Consider the following 16,079-nt stretch of genomic DNA (forward strand, 5'->3'; position numbering starts at 1 on the left):
TGGCTGCACCAATCACACGTGGCTCGCCCCTATCCTCGCTTAGGCGGGACAAGCACAGGAGGCAGAAGGGAATAGAGGGTCCTGGCGGATAGATGTAGATGGGGGGAGGCTCGAGTGGAGCCATGGGTGGGCCGAATGGCCTGTTTCTGTGTATCCTGTGTAATCCACGCTGCGCCAATCAGGCCGACCCCCCCCTTTGATTGACAGCTGCCTGCACCAATGCCGCCCGGCGCTCGGACCGCCTCTCTCCCGCTGGCGGATTGATAGCTCGCTCCGCCAATAGCTCACGGCTGCGCTGCCCGCTTCGCCACGCCCGCTGACCAATGAGGGCCGTGGGCCGGCTCCGGCGCTTCAGAGAGCATCGCGGGCTGCCATTGGCTGCGGCGTTTTTAGCCAATGAGGGAGTGCGGCAGGGGTTGGTCGCGAGGAGAGTCTGGATTTGGAAACATGGTGAGTGTGAGTGAGTGTAAGGAGTGAGTAAGAAAGAGAGACAGTGGAAGGAAGGAAGGAAGGAAGGAAGGAAGGAAGACAGTGTAAGGAGGGAGGGAGGGTGAGTGAGGAAGAAAAAAGAAAGAAGAAGGAGTGAGTGAGAGAGGGAGGAAGAAAGAGAGACAGTGTAAAGCGGGAGAGTGAGTGAGGGAGATGAAGCACAGAGTGAGGGAGAGGGGAGCAGTAAGGAAGGAATGAATGAGAGGAAGCACAGAGTGAACGAAGGGGAGGGGGGAGAGAGAGAGAGGAAGGGAGAGCAGCAGTAGGGGAGAGGCAGAGGAAGGTTTGAGTTTTCACGAGAGGGGCGATGCAGACTTTGCAACGAGGGGGGAGGAGGAGTGCGAAATATTAGATGCAATAAACATGGTGCGAGAGCAAGTATTAAGGGGCTTAGCAGTTTTGAAAGTGGATAAATCCCCAGGTCTGGATGAAATGTATCCCAGGCTGCTAAAAGAAACAAAAGAGGAACTAGCAGAGGCTCTGACCATCATTTTTCAGTTCTCTCTGGCTGCAGGTGTGGTACTGGAGGCTTTGTTTAAGGGACAGACCGAGTAATTGCAGGCCAGTCAGCCGATCCTCAGTGCGAAAATTATTGAAAACATTCCTGAAGGACAGGATGAATCTTCATTTGGAAAGACATGGATTAATGAGGACAGTCAGCATGCATTTGTTAAGGGAAGTTCGTGTCTGACTAACTTGATTGAATTTTTTGAAGAGGTAACACGGAAGGTCACTGAGGGCAGTGCATATGATGTAGTGTATATGGATTTTAACAAGGTTTTTGATTAGGTCCCACATGGCAGACTGGTTACAAAAGTACAAGCCCATGGGATCCAGGGCAAAGTGGAAAGTTAGATCCAAAATTGTCTCCGATGCAGGAAGGAACAAAGGAACCTTGGGAGTGCAAGTCCACAGATCCCTGAAAGTAGCAGGCCAGGTAGATAAGGTGGTTAAAAAGCCACATGGAATACTTGCCTTTATTAGTCGAGACATGGAATACAAGAACAGGGAGATTATGCTTGAACTGTATAAAGCACTGCTTAGGCCACATCATTAAAGGCGGCCCCTCGAACGAGGATGACTTGCTTCCACGAGTTCACAGATGTTTCAATGAAGGACCCGATTTCCAGTCCTGAACTCCAATTGAGGGGGTGGAATTTTTTTTAACATGTGCTGACTGTTGCTCACAAGCCACCACACGGGCCTGACCGAGCTAGGTCTTTATCCAGTGGCAAGGGTTGACCAAGACGACTGGAAATCAGCTCTGTTGCACTGACCGATTGCGCACACATATCGCAGTGTGGGCTGGGCCCGTGCTGGCCCTGGGCCCTCGGCTCTTCTGGGCCCTGTACCCTCATTCGCCGCACCTCCGCCACGGTCTCTCGCCGCCCCTCCGCTGTACTAGGGCCCCGTCGATGCTCCTGCCCACGATCCAAAAGGCGACCTGGGTCCTGATGACGTCACCCAGTCGCACACCTGTGTCAGCTCGCGCTGGAAGCTGCAGTGGCTCGCTCCAGCTCTTTATACTCCCGACCAGCAGTGGTGTTCTCTCGCAGGTCGGGGTGGCCCACAATGTCCCTTTATAGCCTCGACCCGCGGAGATGTTCTCTCATGTCCCAGGGTCACAGCTAGAGTACTGTCAAACCTGTGTGCTGGCTGGTGTGCAACGGCCACCACACATTAGAAAAATGTTTTTAAATCCACGCACAGGCATCTTCCACCCTTCTCGGGATGTAGTTTGGGATCTGGAATATTAGGCCCTTCATTGAAATATCTGTGAACGCATCCTTTTTGGTGTCGGAGCAAGTCATCCTCGATTCGAGGGATCGCCCAAGAAGACTGCAGTTCTGGTCACCACATTACAGGAAGGATGTGATCGCACTGGAGAGGGTACAGAGGAGATTTACCAGGATGTTGCCGGGACTGGAGAATTTTAGCGATGAGGAAAGATTGGATAGGCTGGGGTTGTTTTCCTTGGAACAGAGGAGGCTGAGGGGAGACCTGATTGAGGTATATAAAATGATGAGGGGCCTGGATAGAGTGGATAGGACCGACCTGTTTCCCTTGGCAGAGGGGTCAACAACCAGGGGGCAGAGATTGAAAGTAATTGGGGGGGAGGTTTAGAGGGGATATGAGGGGAAATGTCTTCACCCAGAGGGTGGTGGGGGTTTGGGGTGGAACTCACGGCCTGAATGTACATTTGGATGTGCAGCTACGGACCCAGAGCGGGAAAGTGGGTTGAGGCTGGGTAGCTCTTGGTCGGCCGGCGAGGACACGATGGGCCGAAATGGCCTCCTCCCGTGCTGTAAATTTCTGTGACGATTCTATGAGTGAGAGAGAGGGGTTTGAGAGAGAGAAGCGGGATCTTGCAATAGTTTGTGTCTATTAAGCTCTGGTTGTAATTCCTCTGGTGGGAGAGGTAACTCCCACCGACACGCCAGGGGTTCTCTGAGAGGAAAGGCCGGGGGTTGAGGTTCCAGGCAGGCTGTTGACTGCCCTTCCCAGAGGGAGCGGGAACCCGAGCCCATCAGTGCAGTCACTGTTGTCGTCTAGGGCAGCATAGCAGCCGTTTCACGCACGAGCCCACAAGCTGCAATATTAACAATGGCCAGTGGTGCTTGCTTCAGGGATAAATATCGTCCCACGGACAGCAAGAAGTCCCCCCCCCCCCCAAGCTCGTCCAACGGTGGCCGGGGGATCGTTGATAACCACGTGGAAGGGAGGGCGGATCCTCTGTTTCAACGCCTCATCTGAGAAAGATGCCACAGTACAGGTTGGACCTCCCTTATCCGGAACCCTCGGGACCTGGCCTGTTCTGGATAACGGATTTTTCTGGATGAGGGGTGGTCACGTTAAATTGGATGGTGCAGGTACTGAGCAAGGGGATATCGGGGCTGGCTGGCTTGGGGCTGGGAGTGCGGCAGAGAGATCATGGATGGTGGGGGCGGTGGATCGCGGGGCCAGGCCAGCGATTGCGGGAGTCGGCAGCGAGGAAGTACTTCAATTTGTTCATAAGACCATAAGAAATAGGAGCAGGAGTCGACCATTCGGCCCCTCGAGCCTGCTCCGCCATTTAATACGATCATGGCTGATCCGATCATGGACTCAGCTCCACTTCCCTGCCCGCCCCCTTATCCCCTTATCGGTTAAGAAACTGTCTATCTCTGTCTTAAATATATTCAATGTCCCGGCTTCCACAGCTCTCTGAGGCAGCGAATTCCACAGATTTACAACCCTCAGAGAAGAAATTCCTCCTGGAATTCATTGTAGGTCATAGAGCACAGGGGGTGATGGGTGAGTGGGACTCGGTGCGAGTTAGGACATGGGACAGTGAGCACAGGGGGTGATGGGTGAGTGGGACTCGGTGCGAGTTAGGACACGGGGCAGTGAGCACAGGGGGTGATGGGTGAGTGGGACTTGGTGCGAGGTAGGACACGGGTCGAGCAGATTTCGATGAGCTGATATTTAGTGTGTTTCAGTCTCAGACAGGAGTTGGGGAGAGGGAGAGGGAGGGAGTTGGGGGCTGGGGGAACGGAGTTTGTGGCGGGGACCCCTAGTTCTAATCTCCCCCATCAGTGGAAACATCCTCTCTCATTCGCCTTGTCGAGCCCCCTCATAATCTTACACGTTTCCATAAGATCACACCTCATTCTTCTGAATTCCAATGAGTAGAGGCCCAACCTACTCAACCTTTCCTCATAATTCAATCCCCTCATCTCTGGAATCAACCGAGTGAACCTTTTTTGAACTGCCTCCAAAGCAAGTATATGCTTTTGTAAATATGGAAACCAAAACTGCACGCAGTACTCCATGTCTGTGTTCTGCGCATGCTGCGCCCAGTAGCCCGGAATGGTTCTGGACGAGGGGAGATTCCGGGTAAGGGAGGTTCAACCTGTACTGGCACTCGAGTGGCAGCCTGGATTGTGTGCTCAAGTCCTACATTGGGAGAGTGAGATGGACAGAGCAAAACTGATGGAGGGATAGAAGGGTAGATAGGCAATGAGATAGATGGAGAAAAGCGCACCAGGTATGTATAGGTTTACATTCCGTGTGTATCTCTATCTATTCACCCTCCCTATCTCTATCTGCCTCGTGCTGGAACGGCGCTGTGTCTCACAGGGTCCTGGTCTGCCTTTGTTTCCCTCGTTCAGCGTGTGAGTGTGTGTGTGAGAGAAGGGGGCACTTTCAGTCGGTGTTGGGTGGCTGCGTCGTGTGCTACGTTCGCTCACTGTCGTCTGTTCACCTGTTTAGCTACGCCGAGAAGCTCGGCTGCGGAGGGAATATCTGTACCGTAAGGCGCAGGAGGATCAACTGCGGAGCATCGAGGAGAAGAAGCAGAAGCTGAAATGTGCCCTAGATGGTGAGTTTCTGCCGTGTCACAGCCTCTGGGCTGTACCTGCCCTGGGAGTGTTTGATGGGACAGTGTAGAGGGAGCTTTACTCTGTATCTAACCCCGTGCTGTACCTGCCCTGGGAGTGTGTGATGGGACAGTGTAGAGGGAGCTTTACTCTGCATCTAACCCCGTGCTGTACCTGCCCTGGGAGTGTTTGATGGGACAGTGTAGAGGGAGCTTTACTCTGTATCTAACCCCGTGCTGTACCTGCCCTGGGAGTGTTTGATGGGACAGTGTAGAGGGAGCTTTACTCTGTATCTAACCCCCTGTACCTGCCCTGGGAGTGTTTGATGGGACAGTGTAGAGGGAGCTTTACTCTGTATCTAACCCCGTGCTGTACCTGCCCTGGGAGTGTTTGATGGGACAGTGTAGAGGGAGCTTTACTCTGTATCTAACCCCCTGTACCTGCCCTGGGAGTGTTTGATGGGACAGTGTAGAGGGAGCTTTACTCTGTATCTAACCCCGTGCTGTACCTGCCCTGGGAGTGTTTGATGGGACAGTGTAGAGGGAGCTTTACTCTGTATCTAACCCTGTGCTGTACCTGCCCTGGGAGTGTTTGATGGGACAGGGTAGAGGGAGCTTTACTCTGTATCTAACCCCCTGTACCTGCCCTGGGAGTGTTTGATGGGACAGTGTAGAGGGAGCTTTACTCTGTATCTAACCCCCTGTACCTGCCCTGGGAGTGTTTGATGGGACAGTGTAGAGGGAGCTTTACTCTGTATCTAACCCCATGCTGTACCTGCCCTGAGTGGTTGCTGACATGGTTGAACATGTTCCATTACCCAGCACTTTGCTGTGTATAAAATTGGCAGCAATGTTTAGCTGGGTTCTGGTTACGAATTTTTAGGTTGAAAATGTGGTTTGCTGTTGAAGGCTGAGACAAATGTAGTATTGGCGAAACCAGAATCCTCAATGGAGATGAAGTAGAACTAAGTTTTTTGTAAAAAATATAGGCGGAAGCAGCTTGCTTGATTGGTGGAAAGAAAGAACTTGCATTTCGATAGCACCTTTCACAACCTCCGGACGTCCCAAAGTGCCTCACAGCCAATTAATTTTATTCAGAAGCATTTGTCACTGTTCAGACACCAAACTGCTCACAGCGAGCTCCCACATATAGCATTCAGATAAATGACCACGTCATCTGTTTTTACTTGGTTGAAAAATAAATATTAGGCTCAGGACACCAGGAAATCTCCGTCTGCTCTTCTTCCAGTAGTGCCATGGGATATTTTACGTCTAACCGAGAGGGCAAAGGTGGCTCCGGTTTAACGTCTCATCCGCAAACCAGCCCCTCCGACAATGCGGCGCTCCCTCAGTACCGCCCCTCCGGCGGTGCGGGGCTCCCTCAGTACCGCCCCTCCGACAATGCGGCGCTCCCTCAGTACCGCCCCTCCGGCGGTGCGGGGCTCCCTCAGTACCGCCCCTCCGACAGTGCGGGGCTCCCTCAGTACCGCCCCTCCGACAGTGCGGGGCTCCCTCAGTACCGCCCCTCCGGCCGAGTCTCTGGAATGCAGCTTGAACCAAGAAGCTTCAGACTTGGGGACAGCAGAGCTGCCCCAGAGTCGAGTCTGACCACTGGGAAACACATAAAGGAAGGCCCATCACACCTGTGTTATGGTGACTGATGTGTAGCTACTGCAGCCTCGCCTGCCCCCTAACACTCAGGGCCTTGTCCCACTCCCCCTTGAATTCTGCCAGTGAAGCCGCGCTCACTGACCGAGCCCGCCACTTGTTAGTGTTCGCCGACCCTGCCAACGGAAGTATTTCCTCGTATCGACTCTGCTTCTGCTGCTCCCTAACCTGTCAAAAGATTTAACTCAATAAAAATTGAGACAGGGCTGAATTACACCTGGAATTGGCGCTGAGCTGCTGCAAGGTTACTGGGCTGGGTGTTGATGCCAGCTGAGCAGATTTCCTCATGTGCCGGTGTCCTTTGTTACAGCCGTGGCGCACTCACATGAGTCTGGAGGTTGTGCTCAAGTCCACTCCAGGGACTGGAGCACAAAAATCCAGGCTGACATTCCACTGCGGTGCTGAGGGAGCGCCGCACTGTCGGAGGGGCGGTACTGAGGGAGCGCGGTACTGAGGGAGCGCCACACTGTCGGAGGGGCGGTACTGAGGGAGCGCCGCACTGTCGGAGGGGCAGTACTGAGGGAGCGCCGCAATGTTGGAGGGGCGGTACTGAGGGAGCGCCGCACTGTCGGAGGGGCGGTACTGAGGGAGCACCGCACTGTCGGAGGGGCGGTACTGAGGGAGCACGGTACTGAGGGAGCGCCACACTGTCGGAGGGGCGGTACTGAGGGAGCGCCGCACTGTCGGGGGGGCCGTCTTTCGGAGAAGACGTTGGAACTGAGGCCCCGTCTGCCGCCTCAGGTGAAAGTAAAAGATCCCATGGCACTATTTCGAAGAAGAGAAGAGGGGAAACTTATCCCTGTTGTCCTGGGCCCAATATTTATCTCAATCCACATTGCTTAAAAAATAATGATCTGGTCACACCCACAGCTGTTTGTGGGAGCTTGCTGTGCAGATATTGGCTGCTGCCTTTCTTACATTACAGCAGTGACTACATTTCACAAGGTACTTCATTGGCTGTGAAGCGCTCTGGGGCACCCTGAGATCGTGAAAGGCACTGCTGGAGGGGGTTACAGAGATAGGGAGGGGTGTAGGGGCTGGAGGAGGTTACAGAGATAGGGAGGGGTGTAGGGGCTGGAGGAGGTTACAGAGATAGGGAGGGGTGTAGGGGGTTACAGAGATAGGGAGGGGTGTAGGGGCTGGAGGAGGTTACAGAGATAGGGAGGGGTGTAGGGGCTGGAGGAGGTTACAGAGATGGGGAGGGGTGTAGGGGCTGGAGGGGGTTACAGAGATAGGGAGGGGTGTAGGGGCTGGAGGGGGTTACAGAGATAGGGAGGGGTGTAGGGGCTGGAGGGGGTTACAGAGATAGGGAGGGGTGTAGGGGCTGGAGGGGGTTACAGAGATAGGGAGGGGTGTAGGGGCTGGAGGAGGTTCCAGAGAAAAGAAGTGGCGAGGAGGCCATGGAGGGATTTGTAAACCAGGATGATAATTTTGAAATCGAGTCGATGCTTAACCGGGAGCCAATTTGGGTCAGCGAGCACAGAGGGTGATGGGTGAGTGGGACTCGGTGCGAGTTAGGACACGGGGTGATGGGGGAGCTGAGTTTTGGGGGTGGGGTTGCAGAAGCTTACAGAGATAGGGAGGGGGTGGTTAAGGGACACTGGATGCTGTGTTTTAGCTGAGTGAAGTTAGACAGTGCTGTCCCTCTTCACGGCGAGCAGTGTCACACTGGGGCTGGTGGATACAGAGCAGCAGTGGCAGGAGGAGTGAGGTGGAACAGCAGCTTGTGGCTAGAATGTTGCTGGTTATGTGCCCGCCCCCCCCCCCGGGGCCGCCCCTCCCCCTCCACGGTCTTCAAACGTCCAGCTCCCATTTCTATTCCCCTCCCCCTCCCCCAGTCCCACGATCCTCTCGCCCCTTCCCTTGTACTAATGTGAGTGATGCCTCAAGAGGCCCACTAATATTTGACACAAGTTGTCCAGCTTGTGCTGATGGTGCAAGGACTTCAATTTTTCTTCTCTCTCCCGCAGAAAACAAGCTGATTCCCACCGAGCTGCGCCGGGAGGCGCTGGATCTGCAGAAAGTGCTGGAGTATGATGACGATGGAGGAGAGGGTGAGGAACGACAGGTGAACGGGCGATGCCAGGAAGTCCGGCCGCTCCCGGGGCCCAACAGCGTCGGAGAGGGCGGGAATGTGTCGGGGATCACCGAGCTTGGGTTGTAGCAGGAGCGGAAGTTTGAGGGAGGTGGGGACATTCCACAGTCAGGGATGTCGACACGGAGGGTAATGTGTGTAGAGCAGGGGACTTGGAGTTCCAGGACTTCAATCTCAGGCTGCGGGGTGGAGGGGGGGGCGGGGTTATGATGTGATGGGTCACTGGGGGGGGGGGGGGGGGTGGTATGGTGTGATGGGTCGATGTTTGGGGGCGGGGTGGGTTATTGAGCATTGAGGGATGGAGGGGAGTGGGTTATGCTGCGATGGGTCAGTGTTTGGGGGGGGTAGTTGGTTATTGAGCATTGAGGGATGGAGGGGAGTGGGTTATGCTGCGATTGCTCAGTGTTTGGGGGGGTAGTTGGTTATTGAGCATTGAGGGATGGAGGGGTGTGGGTTATGCTGCGATGGGTCAGTGTTTGGGGGGGGTAGTTGGTTATTGAGCATTGAGGGATGGAGGGGAGTGGGTTATGCTGCGATGGGTCAGTGTTTGGGGGGGCAGTTGGTTATTGAGGGATGGAGGGGAGTGGGTTATGCTGCGATGGGTCAGTGTTTTGGGGGTAGTTTGGTTATTGAGCATTGAGGGATGGAGGGGAGTGGGTTATGCTGCGATGGTTCAGTGTTTGGGGAGGGTTATTGAGCATTGAGGGATGGAGGGGAGTGGGTTATGCTGCGATGGGTCGATGTTTGAGGGCGGGGTGGGTTATTGAGCATTGAGGGATGGAGGGGAGTGGGTTATGCTGCGATGGGTCAGTGTTTGGGGGGGTAGTTGGTTATTGAGCATTGAGGGATGGAGGGGAGTGGGTTATGCTGCGATGGGTCAGTGTTTGTGGGGGGTAGTTGGTTATTGAGCATTGAGGGATGGAAGGGAGTGGGTTATGCTGCGATGGTTCAGTGTTTGAAACATAGAAAATAGGTGCAGGAGTAGGCCATTCGGCCCTTCTAGCCTGCACCGCCATTCAATGAGTTCATGGCTGAACATTCAACTTCAGTACCCCATTCCTGCTTTCTCGCCATACCCCTTGATCCCCCTAGTAGTAAGGACCTCATCTAACTCCTTTTTGAATATATTTAGTGAATTGGCCTCAACAACTTTCTGTGGTAGAGAATTCCACAGGTTCACCACTCTCTGGGTGAAGAAGTTCCTCCGCATCTCGGTCCTAAATGGCTTACCCCTTATCCTTAGACTGTGACCTCTGGTTCTGGACTTCCCCAACATCGGGAACATTCTTCCTGCATCTAACCTGTCTAACCCCGTCAGAATTTTAAATGTTTCTATGAGGTCCCCTCTCATTCTTCTGAACTCCAGTGAATACAAGCCCAGTTGATCCAGTCTTTCTTGATAGGTCAGTCCCGCCATCCCGGGAATCAGTCTGGTGAACCTTCGCTGCACTCCCTCAATAGCAAGAATGTCCTTCCTCAGGTTAGGAGACCAAAACTGTACACAATACTCCAGGTGTGGCCTCACCAATGCCCTGTACAACTGTGGCAACACCTCCCTGCCCCTGTACTCAAATCCCCTTGCTATGAAGGCCAACATGCCATTTGCTTTCTTAACCGCCTGCTGCACCTGCATGCCAACCTTCAATGACTGATGTACCATGACACCCAGGTCTCTTTGCATCTCCCCTTTTCCTAATCTGTCACCATTCAGATAATAGTCTGTCTCTCTGTTTTTACCACCAAAGTGGATAACCTCACATTTATCCACATTATACTTCATCTGCCATGCATTTGCCCACTCATCTAACCTATCCAAGTCGCTCTGCAGCCTCACAGCATCCTCCTCGCAGCTCACACTGCCACCCAACTTAGTGTCATCCGCAAATTTGGAGATACTACATTTAATCCCCTCATCTAAATCATTAATGTACAGTGTAAACAGCTGGGGCCCCAGCACAGAACCTTGCGGTACCCCACTAGTCACTGCCTGCCATTCTGAAAAGTACCCATTTACTCCTACTCTTTGCTTCCTGTCTGACAACCAGTTCTCAATCCATGTCAGTACACTACCCCCAATCCCATGTGCTCTAACTTTGCACATCAATCTTTTGTGTGGGACCTTGTCGAACGCCTTCTGAAAGTCCAAATATACCACATCAACTGGTTCTCCCTTATCCACTCTACTGGAAACATCCTCAAAAAATTCCAGAAGATTTGTCAAGCATGATTTCCCTTTCACAAATCCATGCTGACTTGGACCTATCATGTCACCTCTTTCCAAATGCACTGCTATGACATCCTTAATAATTGATTCCATCATTTTACCCACTACCGATGTCAGGCTGACCGGTCTATAATTCCCTGTTTTCTCTCTCCCTCCTTTTTTAAAAAGTGGGGTTACATTGGCTACCCTCCACTCCATAGGAACTGATCCAGAGTCAATGGAATGTTGGAAAATGACTGTCAACGCATCCGCTATTTCCAAGGCCACCTCCTTAAGTACTCTGGGATGCAGTCCATCAGGCCCTGGGGATTTATCGGCCTTCAATCCCATCAATTTCCCCAACACAATTTCCCGGCTAATAAGGATTTCCCTCAGTTCCTCCTGCTTACTAGACCCCCCGACCCCTTTTATAACCGGAAGGTTGTTCGTGTCCTCCTTCGTGAATACCGAACCAAAGTACTTGTTCAATTGGTCCGCTATTTCTTTGTTCCCCGTTATGACTTCCCTTGATTCTGACTGCAGGGGACCTACGTTTGTCTTTACTAACCTTTTTCTCTTTACATATCTATAGAAACTTTTGCAATCCGTCTTAATGTTCCCTGCAAGCTTCTTCTCGTACTCCATTTTCCCTGCCCTAATCAAACCCTTTGTCCTCCTCTGCTGAGTTCTAAATTTCTCCCAGTCCCCAGGTTCGCTGCTATTTCTGGCCAATTTGTATGCCACTTCCTTGGCTTTAATACTATCCCTGATTTCCCTTGATAGCCACGGTTGAGCCACCTTCCCTTTTTTATTTCTATGCCAGACAGGAATGTACAATTGTTGTAGTTCATCCATGCGGTCTCTAAATGTCTGCCATTGCCCATCCACAGTCAACCCCTTAAGTATCATTCGCCAATCCATCCCAGCCAATTCACGCCTCATACCTTCAAAGTTAGCCTTCTTTAAGTTCTGGACCATGGTCTCTGAATTAACTGTTTCATTCTCCATCCCAATGCAGAATTCCACCATATTATGGTCACTCTTCCCCAAGGGGCCTCGCACAACGAGATTGCTAATTAATCCTCTCTCATTACATAACACCCAGTCTAAGATGGCCTCCCCCCTAGTTGGTTCCTTGACATATTGGTCTAAAAAACCATCCCTTATGCACTCCAGAAAATCCTCCTCCACCGTATTGCTTCCAGTTTGGTTAGCCCAATCTATGTGCATATTAAAGTCACCCATTATAACTGCTGCACCTTTATTGCACGCACCCCTAATTTCCTGTTTGATGCCCTCCCCAACATCACTACTACTGTTTGGAGGTCTGTACACAACTCCCACTAACGTTTTTTGCCCTTTGGTGTTCTGCAGCTCTACCCATATAGATTCCACATCATCCAAGCTAATGTCCTTCCTAACTATTGCCTTAATCTCCTCCTTAACCAGCAATGCTACCCCACCTCCTTTTCCTTTTATTCTATCCTTCCTGAATGTTGAATACCCCTGGATGTTGAGTTCCCAGCCCTGCTCATCCTGGAGCCACGTCTCCGTAATCCCAATCACATCATATTTGTTAACATCTATTTGCACAGTTAATTCATCCACATTATTGCGGATACTCCTTGCATTAAGATACAAAGCCTTTAGGCTTGTTTTTTTAACACCCTCTGTCCTTTTAGAATTTTGCTGTACAATGGCCCTTTTTGTTCTTTGCCTTGGGTTTCTCTGCCCTCCACTTTTCCTCATCTCCTTTCTGTCTTTTGTTTTTGCCTCCTTTTTGTTTCCCTCTATCTCCCTGCATTGGTTCCCATCCCCCTGCCATATTAGTTTAACTCCTGCCCAACAGCACTAGCAAACACTCCCCCGAGGACATTGGTTCCGATTCTGCCCAGGTGCAGACCGTCCGGATTGTACTGGTCCCACCTCCCCCAGAACCGGTTCCAATGCCCCAGGAATTTGAATCCCTCCCTGCTGCACCATTGCTCAAGCCACGTATTCATCTGAGCTATCCTGCGATTCCTACTCTGACTAGCACGTGGCACTGGTAGCAATCCCGAGATTACTACTTTTGAGGTCCTACTTTTTAAATTTAGCTCCTAGCTCCTGAAATTCATTTCGTAGGAACTCATCCCTTTTTTTACCTATGTCATTGGTACCAACGTGCACCACGACAACTGGCTGTTCTCCCTCCCTTTTTAGAATGTCCTGCACCCGCTCCGAGACATCCTTGACCCTTGCACCAGGGAGGCAACATACCATCCTGGAGTCTCGGTTGCGGCCGCAGAAACGCCTATCTATTCCCCTTACAATTGAATCCCCTATCACTATCGCTCGCCCACTCTTTTTCCTGCCCTCCTGTGCAACAGAGCCAGCCACGGTGCCATGAACTTGGCTGCTGCTGTCTGCTCCTGATGAGTCATCCCCCTCAACAGCACTCAAAGCAGTGTATCTGTTTTGCAGTGGGATGACCACAGGGGACCCCTGCACTACCTTCCTTGCACTACTCTTCCTGCTGGTCTTCCATTCCCTCGCTGGCTGTGGACCCTTCTGCAGTAAGACCAACTCGCTACACGTGATACTCACGTCATTCTCAGCATCGTGGATGCTCCAGAGTGAATCCACCTTCAGCTCCAACTCCGCAACGCGGACCGTCAGTAGCCGGAGGTGGACACACTTCCCGCACATGTAGTCGTCAGGGACACTGGTGTTGTCCCCGTGTTCCCACATGGTACAGGAGGAGCATATCACATGACCGAGCTGTCCTGCCATGACTTAACCCTTAGATACACTTAAATTGCCGACAACAATGTTAAAAGTTACTGACTAATAAAGAAAAAGAAAAACTACTCACCAATCAGCAGCCAATCACTTACCACGTTGGCTGTGACGTCACCTTTTGATTTCTTTCTACTTCTTTTTTGACTTCTCTCAGCTGGAGCTGCACCGGTACCCGGACTGCTGAGCCTTTTATAGGCTGCTGCCTCTCTCGACTCCCGCCTCTCTCGGCGCTCCCCGGACTGCTGAGTCTTTTATAGGCCGCTGCCTCTCTCGACTCCCGCCTCTCTCGACGCTCCCCGGACTGCTGAGCCTTTTATAGGCCGCTGCCTCTCTCGACTCCCGCCTCTCTCGACGCTCCCCGGACTGCTGAGCCTTTTATAGGCCGCTGCCTCTCTCGACGCTCCCCGGACTGCTGAGTCTGTTATAGGCCGCTGCCTCTCTCGAATCCCGCCTCTCTCGACGCTCCCCGGACTGCTGGGGGCAAGGCGGGTTATTGAGCATTGAGGGATGGAGGGGAGTGGGTTATGCTGCGATGGGTCGATGTTTGGGGGCGGGGTGGGTTATTGAGCATTGAGGGATGGAGGGGAGTGGGTTATGCTGCGATGGGTCAGTGTTTGGGGGAGTAGTTGGTTATTGAGCATTGAGGGATGGAGGGGAGTGGGTTATGCTGTGATGGGTCAGTGTTTGGGGGAGTAGTTGGTTATTGAGCATTGAGGGATGGAGGGGGGTGGGTTATGCTGCGATGGGTCAGTGTTTGGGAGGGTAGTTGGTTATTGAGCATTGAGGAATGGAGGGGAGTGGGTTATGCTGCGATGGGTCAGTGTTTGGGGGGGGTAGTTGGTTATTGAGCATTGAGGGATGGAGGGGAGTGGGTTATGCTGCGATGGGTCAGTGTTTGGGGAGGTAGTTGGTTATTGAGCATTGAGGGATGGAGGGGAGTGGGTTATGCTGCGATGGGTCAGTGTTTGGGAGGGTAGTTGGTTATTGAGCATTGAGGAATGGAGGGGAGTGGGTTATGCTGCGATGGGTCAGTGTTTGGGGGGGGTAGTTGGTTATTGAGCATTGAGGGATGGAGGGGAGTGGGTTATGCTGCGATGGGTCAGTGTTTGGGACGGTAGTTGGTTATTGAGGGATGGAGGGGAGTGTGTTATGCTGCGATGGGTCAGTGTTTGGGGGGGTAGTTGGTTATTGAGCATTGAGGGATGGAGGGGAGTGGGTTATGCTGCGATGGGTCAGTGTTTGGGGCGGTAGTTGGTTATTGAGCATTGAGGGATGGAGGGGAGTGGGTTATGCTGCGATGGGTCAGTGTTTGGGAGGGTAGTTGGTTATTGAGCATTGAGGAATGGAGGGGAGTGGGTTATGCTGCGATGGGTCAGTGTTTGGGGGGGTAGTTGGTTATTGAGCATTGAGGGATGGAGGGGAGTGGGTTATGCTGCGATGGGTCAGTGTTTGGGGCGGTAGTTGGTTATTGAGCATTGAGGGATGGAGGGGAGTGGGTTGTGCTGCGATGGGTCAGTGTTTGGGGGGGTAGTTGGTTATTGAGGGATGGAGGGGAGTGTGTTATGCTGCGATGGGTCAGTGTTTGGGGGGGTAGTTGGTTATTGAGCATTGAGGGATGGAGGGGAGTGGGTTATGCTGCGATGGGTCAGTGTTTGGGGGGGTAGTTGGTTATTGAGCATTGAGGGATGGAGGGGAGTGGGTTATGCTGCGATGGGTCAGTGTTTGCGGGGGTAGTTGGTTATTGAGCATTGAGGGATGGAGGGGAGTGGGTTATGCTGCGATGGGTCAGTGTTTGGGGGGGTAGTTGGTTATTGAGCATTGAGGGATGGAGGGGAGTGGGTTATGCTGCGATGGGTCAGTGTTTGGGGGGGTAGTTGGTTATTGAGCATTGGGGGATGGAGGGGAGTGGGTTATGCTGCGATGGGTCAGTGTTTGGGGGGGTAGTTGGTTATTGAGCATTGAGGGATGGAGGGGAGTGGGTTATGCTGCGATGGGTCAGTGTTTTGGGGGGTAGTTGGTTATTGAGCATTGAGGGATGGAGGGGAGTGGGTTACGGTGCGATTGGTCAGTGTTTGGGTAGGTAGTTGGTTATTGAGCATTGAGGGATGGAGGGGAGTGGGTTACGGTGCGATTGGTTAGACGATGCTCTCATTCACTAACTTGTGCTTCTCCGCAGGAGTGAGCAGCCAGGTGGACGATGAGTACAAGTGGGCAGGGGTGGAAGATCCAAAAATCATGATCACCACCTCCCGGGATCCCAGCTCCAAGCTCAAGCAGTTTGCCAAGGTGAGTTGCAGCTCGAGGGGAGGGTTCGAGGGCGTCACACATCGGGAGCTTTGGGTCGGGCGATGGGACAAGGCCTCGACAGATCGCTTAATGTGACCTGGAGTTCAATATTTCTGCCGCACTGTAACAGCTTCAGTAACAACCACTTGTATTGAAAGAGCGCATTTAACGCAGGGAAACGTCTCAAGGCGCTTCACAGG

General features: G+C 52.6%; 1 protein-coding gene across 1 annotated transcript in view; it reads left to right on the forward strand.

The window, feature by feature from the left end:
• The first annotated feature begins 234 nt into the window (after positions 1–234).
• imp4 (IMP U3 small nucleolar ribonucleoprotein 4) overlaps positions 235–16,079 on the forward strand; it is a 64,942-nt gene continuing 49,097 nt past the window's right edge. The window contains exons 1-4 of the mRNA XM_070869041.1: positions 235–450; positions 4,741–4,849; positions 8,485–8,568; positions 15,770–15,879. Coding sequence (XP_070725142.1) covers positions 397–450; positions 4,741–4,849; positions 8,485–8,568; positions 15,770–15,879 — 357 coding nt within the window. The 5' untranslated portion in view covers positions 235–396. The remainder of the gene's footprint in view (positions 451–4,740; positions 4,850–8,484; positions 8,569–15,769; positions 15,880–16,079) is intronic.

The sequence above is a fragment of the Pristiophorus japonicus genome, chromosome 32, assembly GCF_044704955.1.
Source record: "Pristiophorus japonicus isolate sPriJap1 chromosome 32, sPriJap1.hap1, whole genome shotgun sequence".
In the NCBI taxonomy this organism is placed as follows: Eukaryota; Metazoa; Chordata; class Chondrichthyes; family Pristiophoridae; genus Pristiophorus; species Pristiophorus japonicus.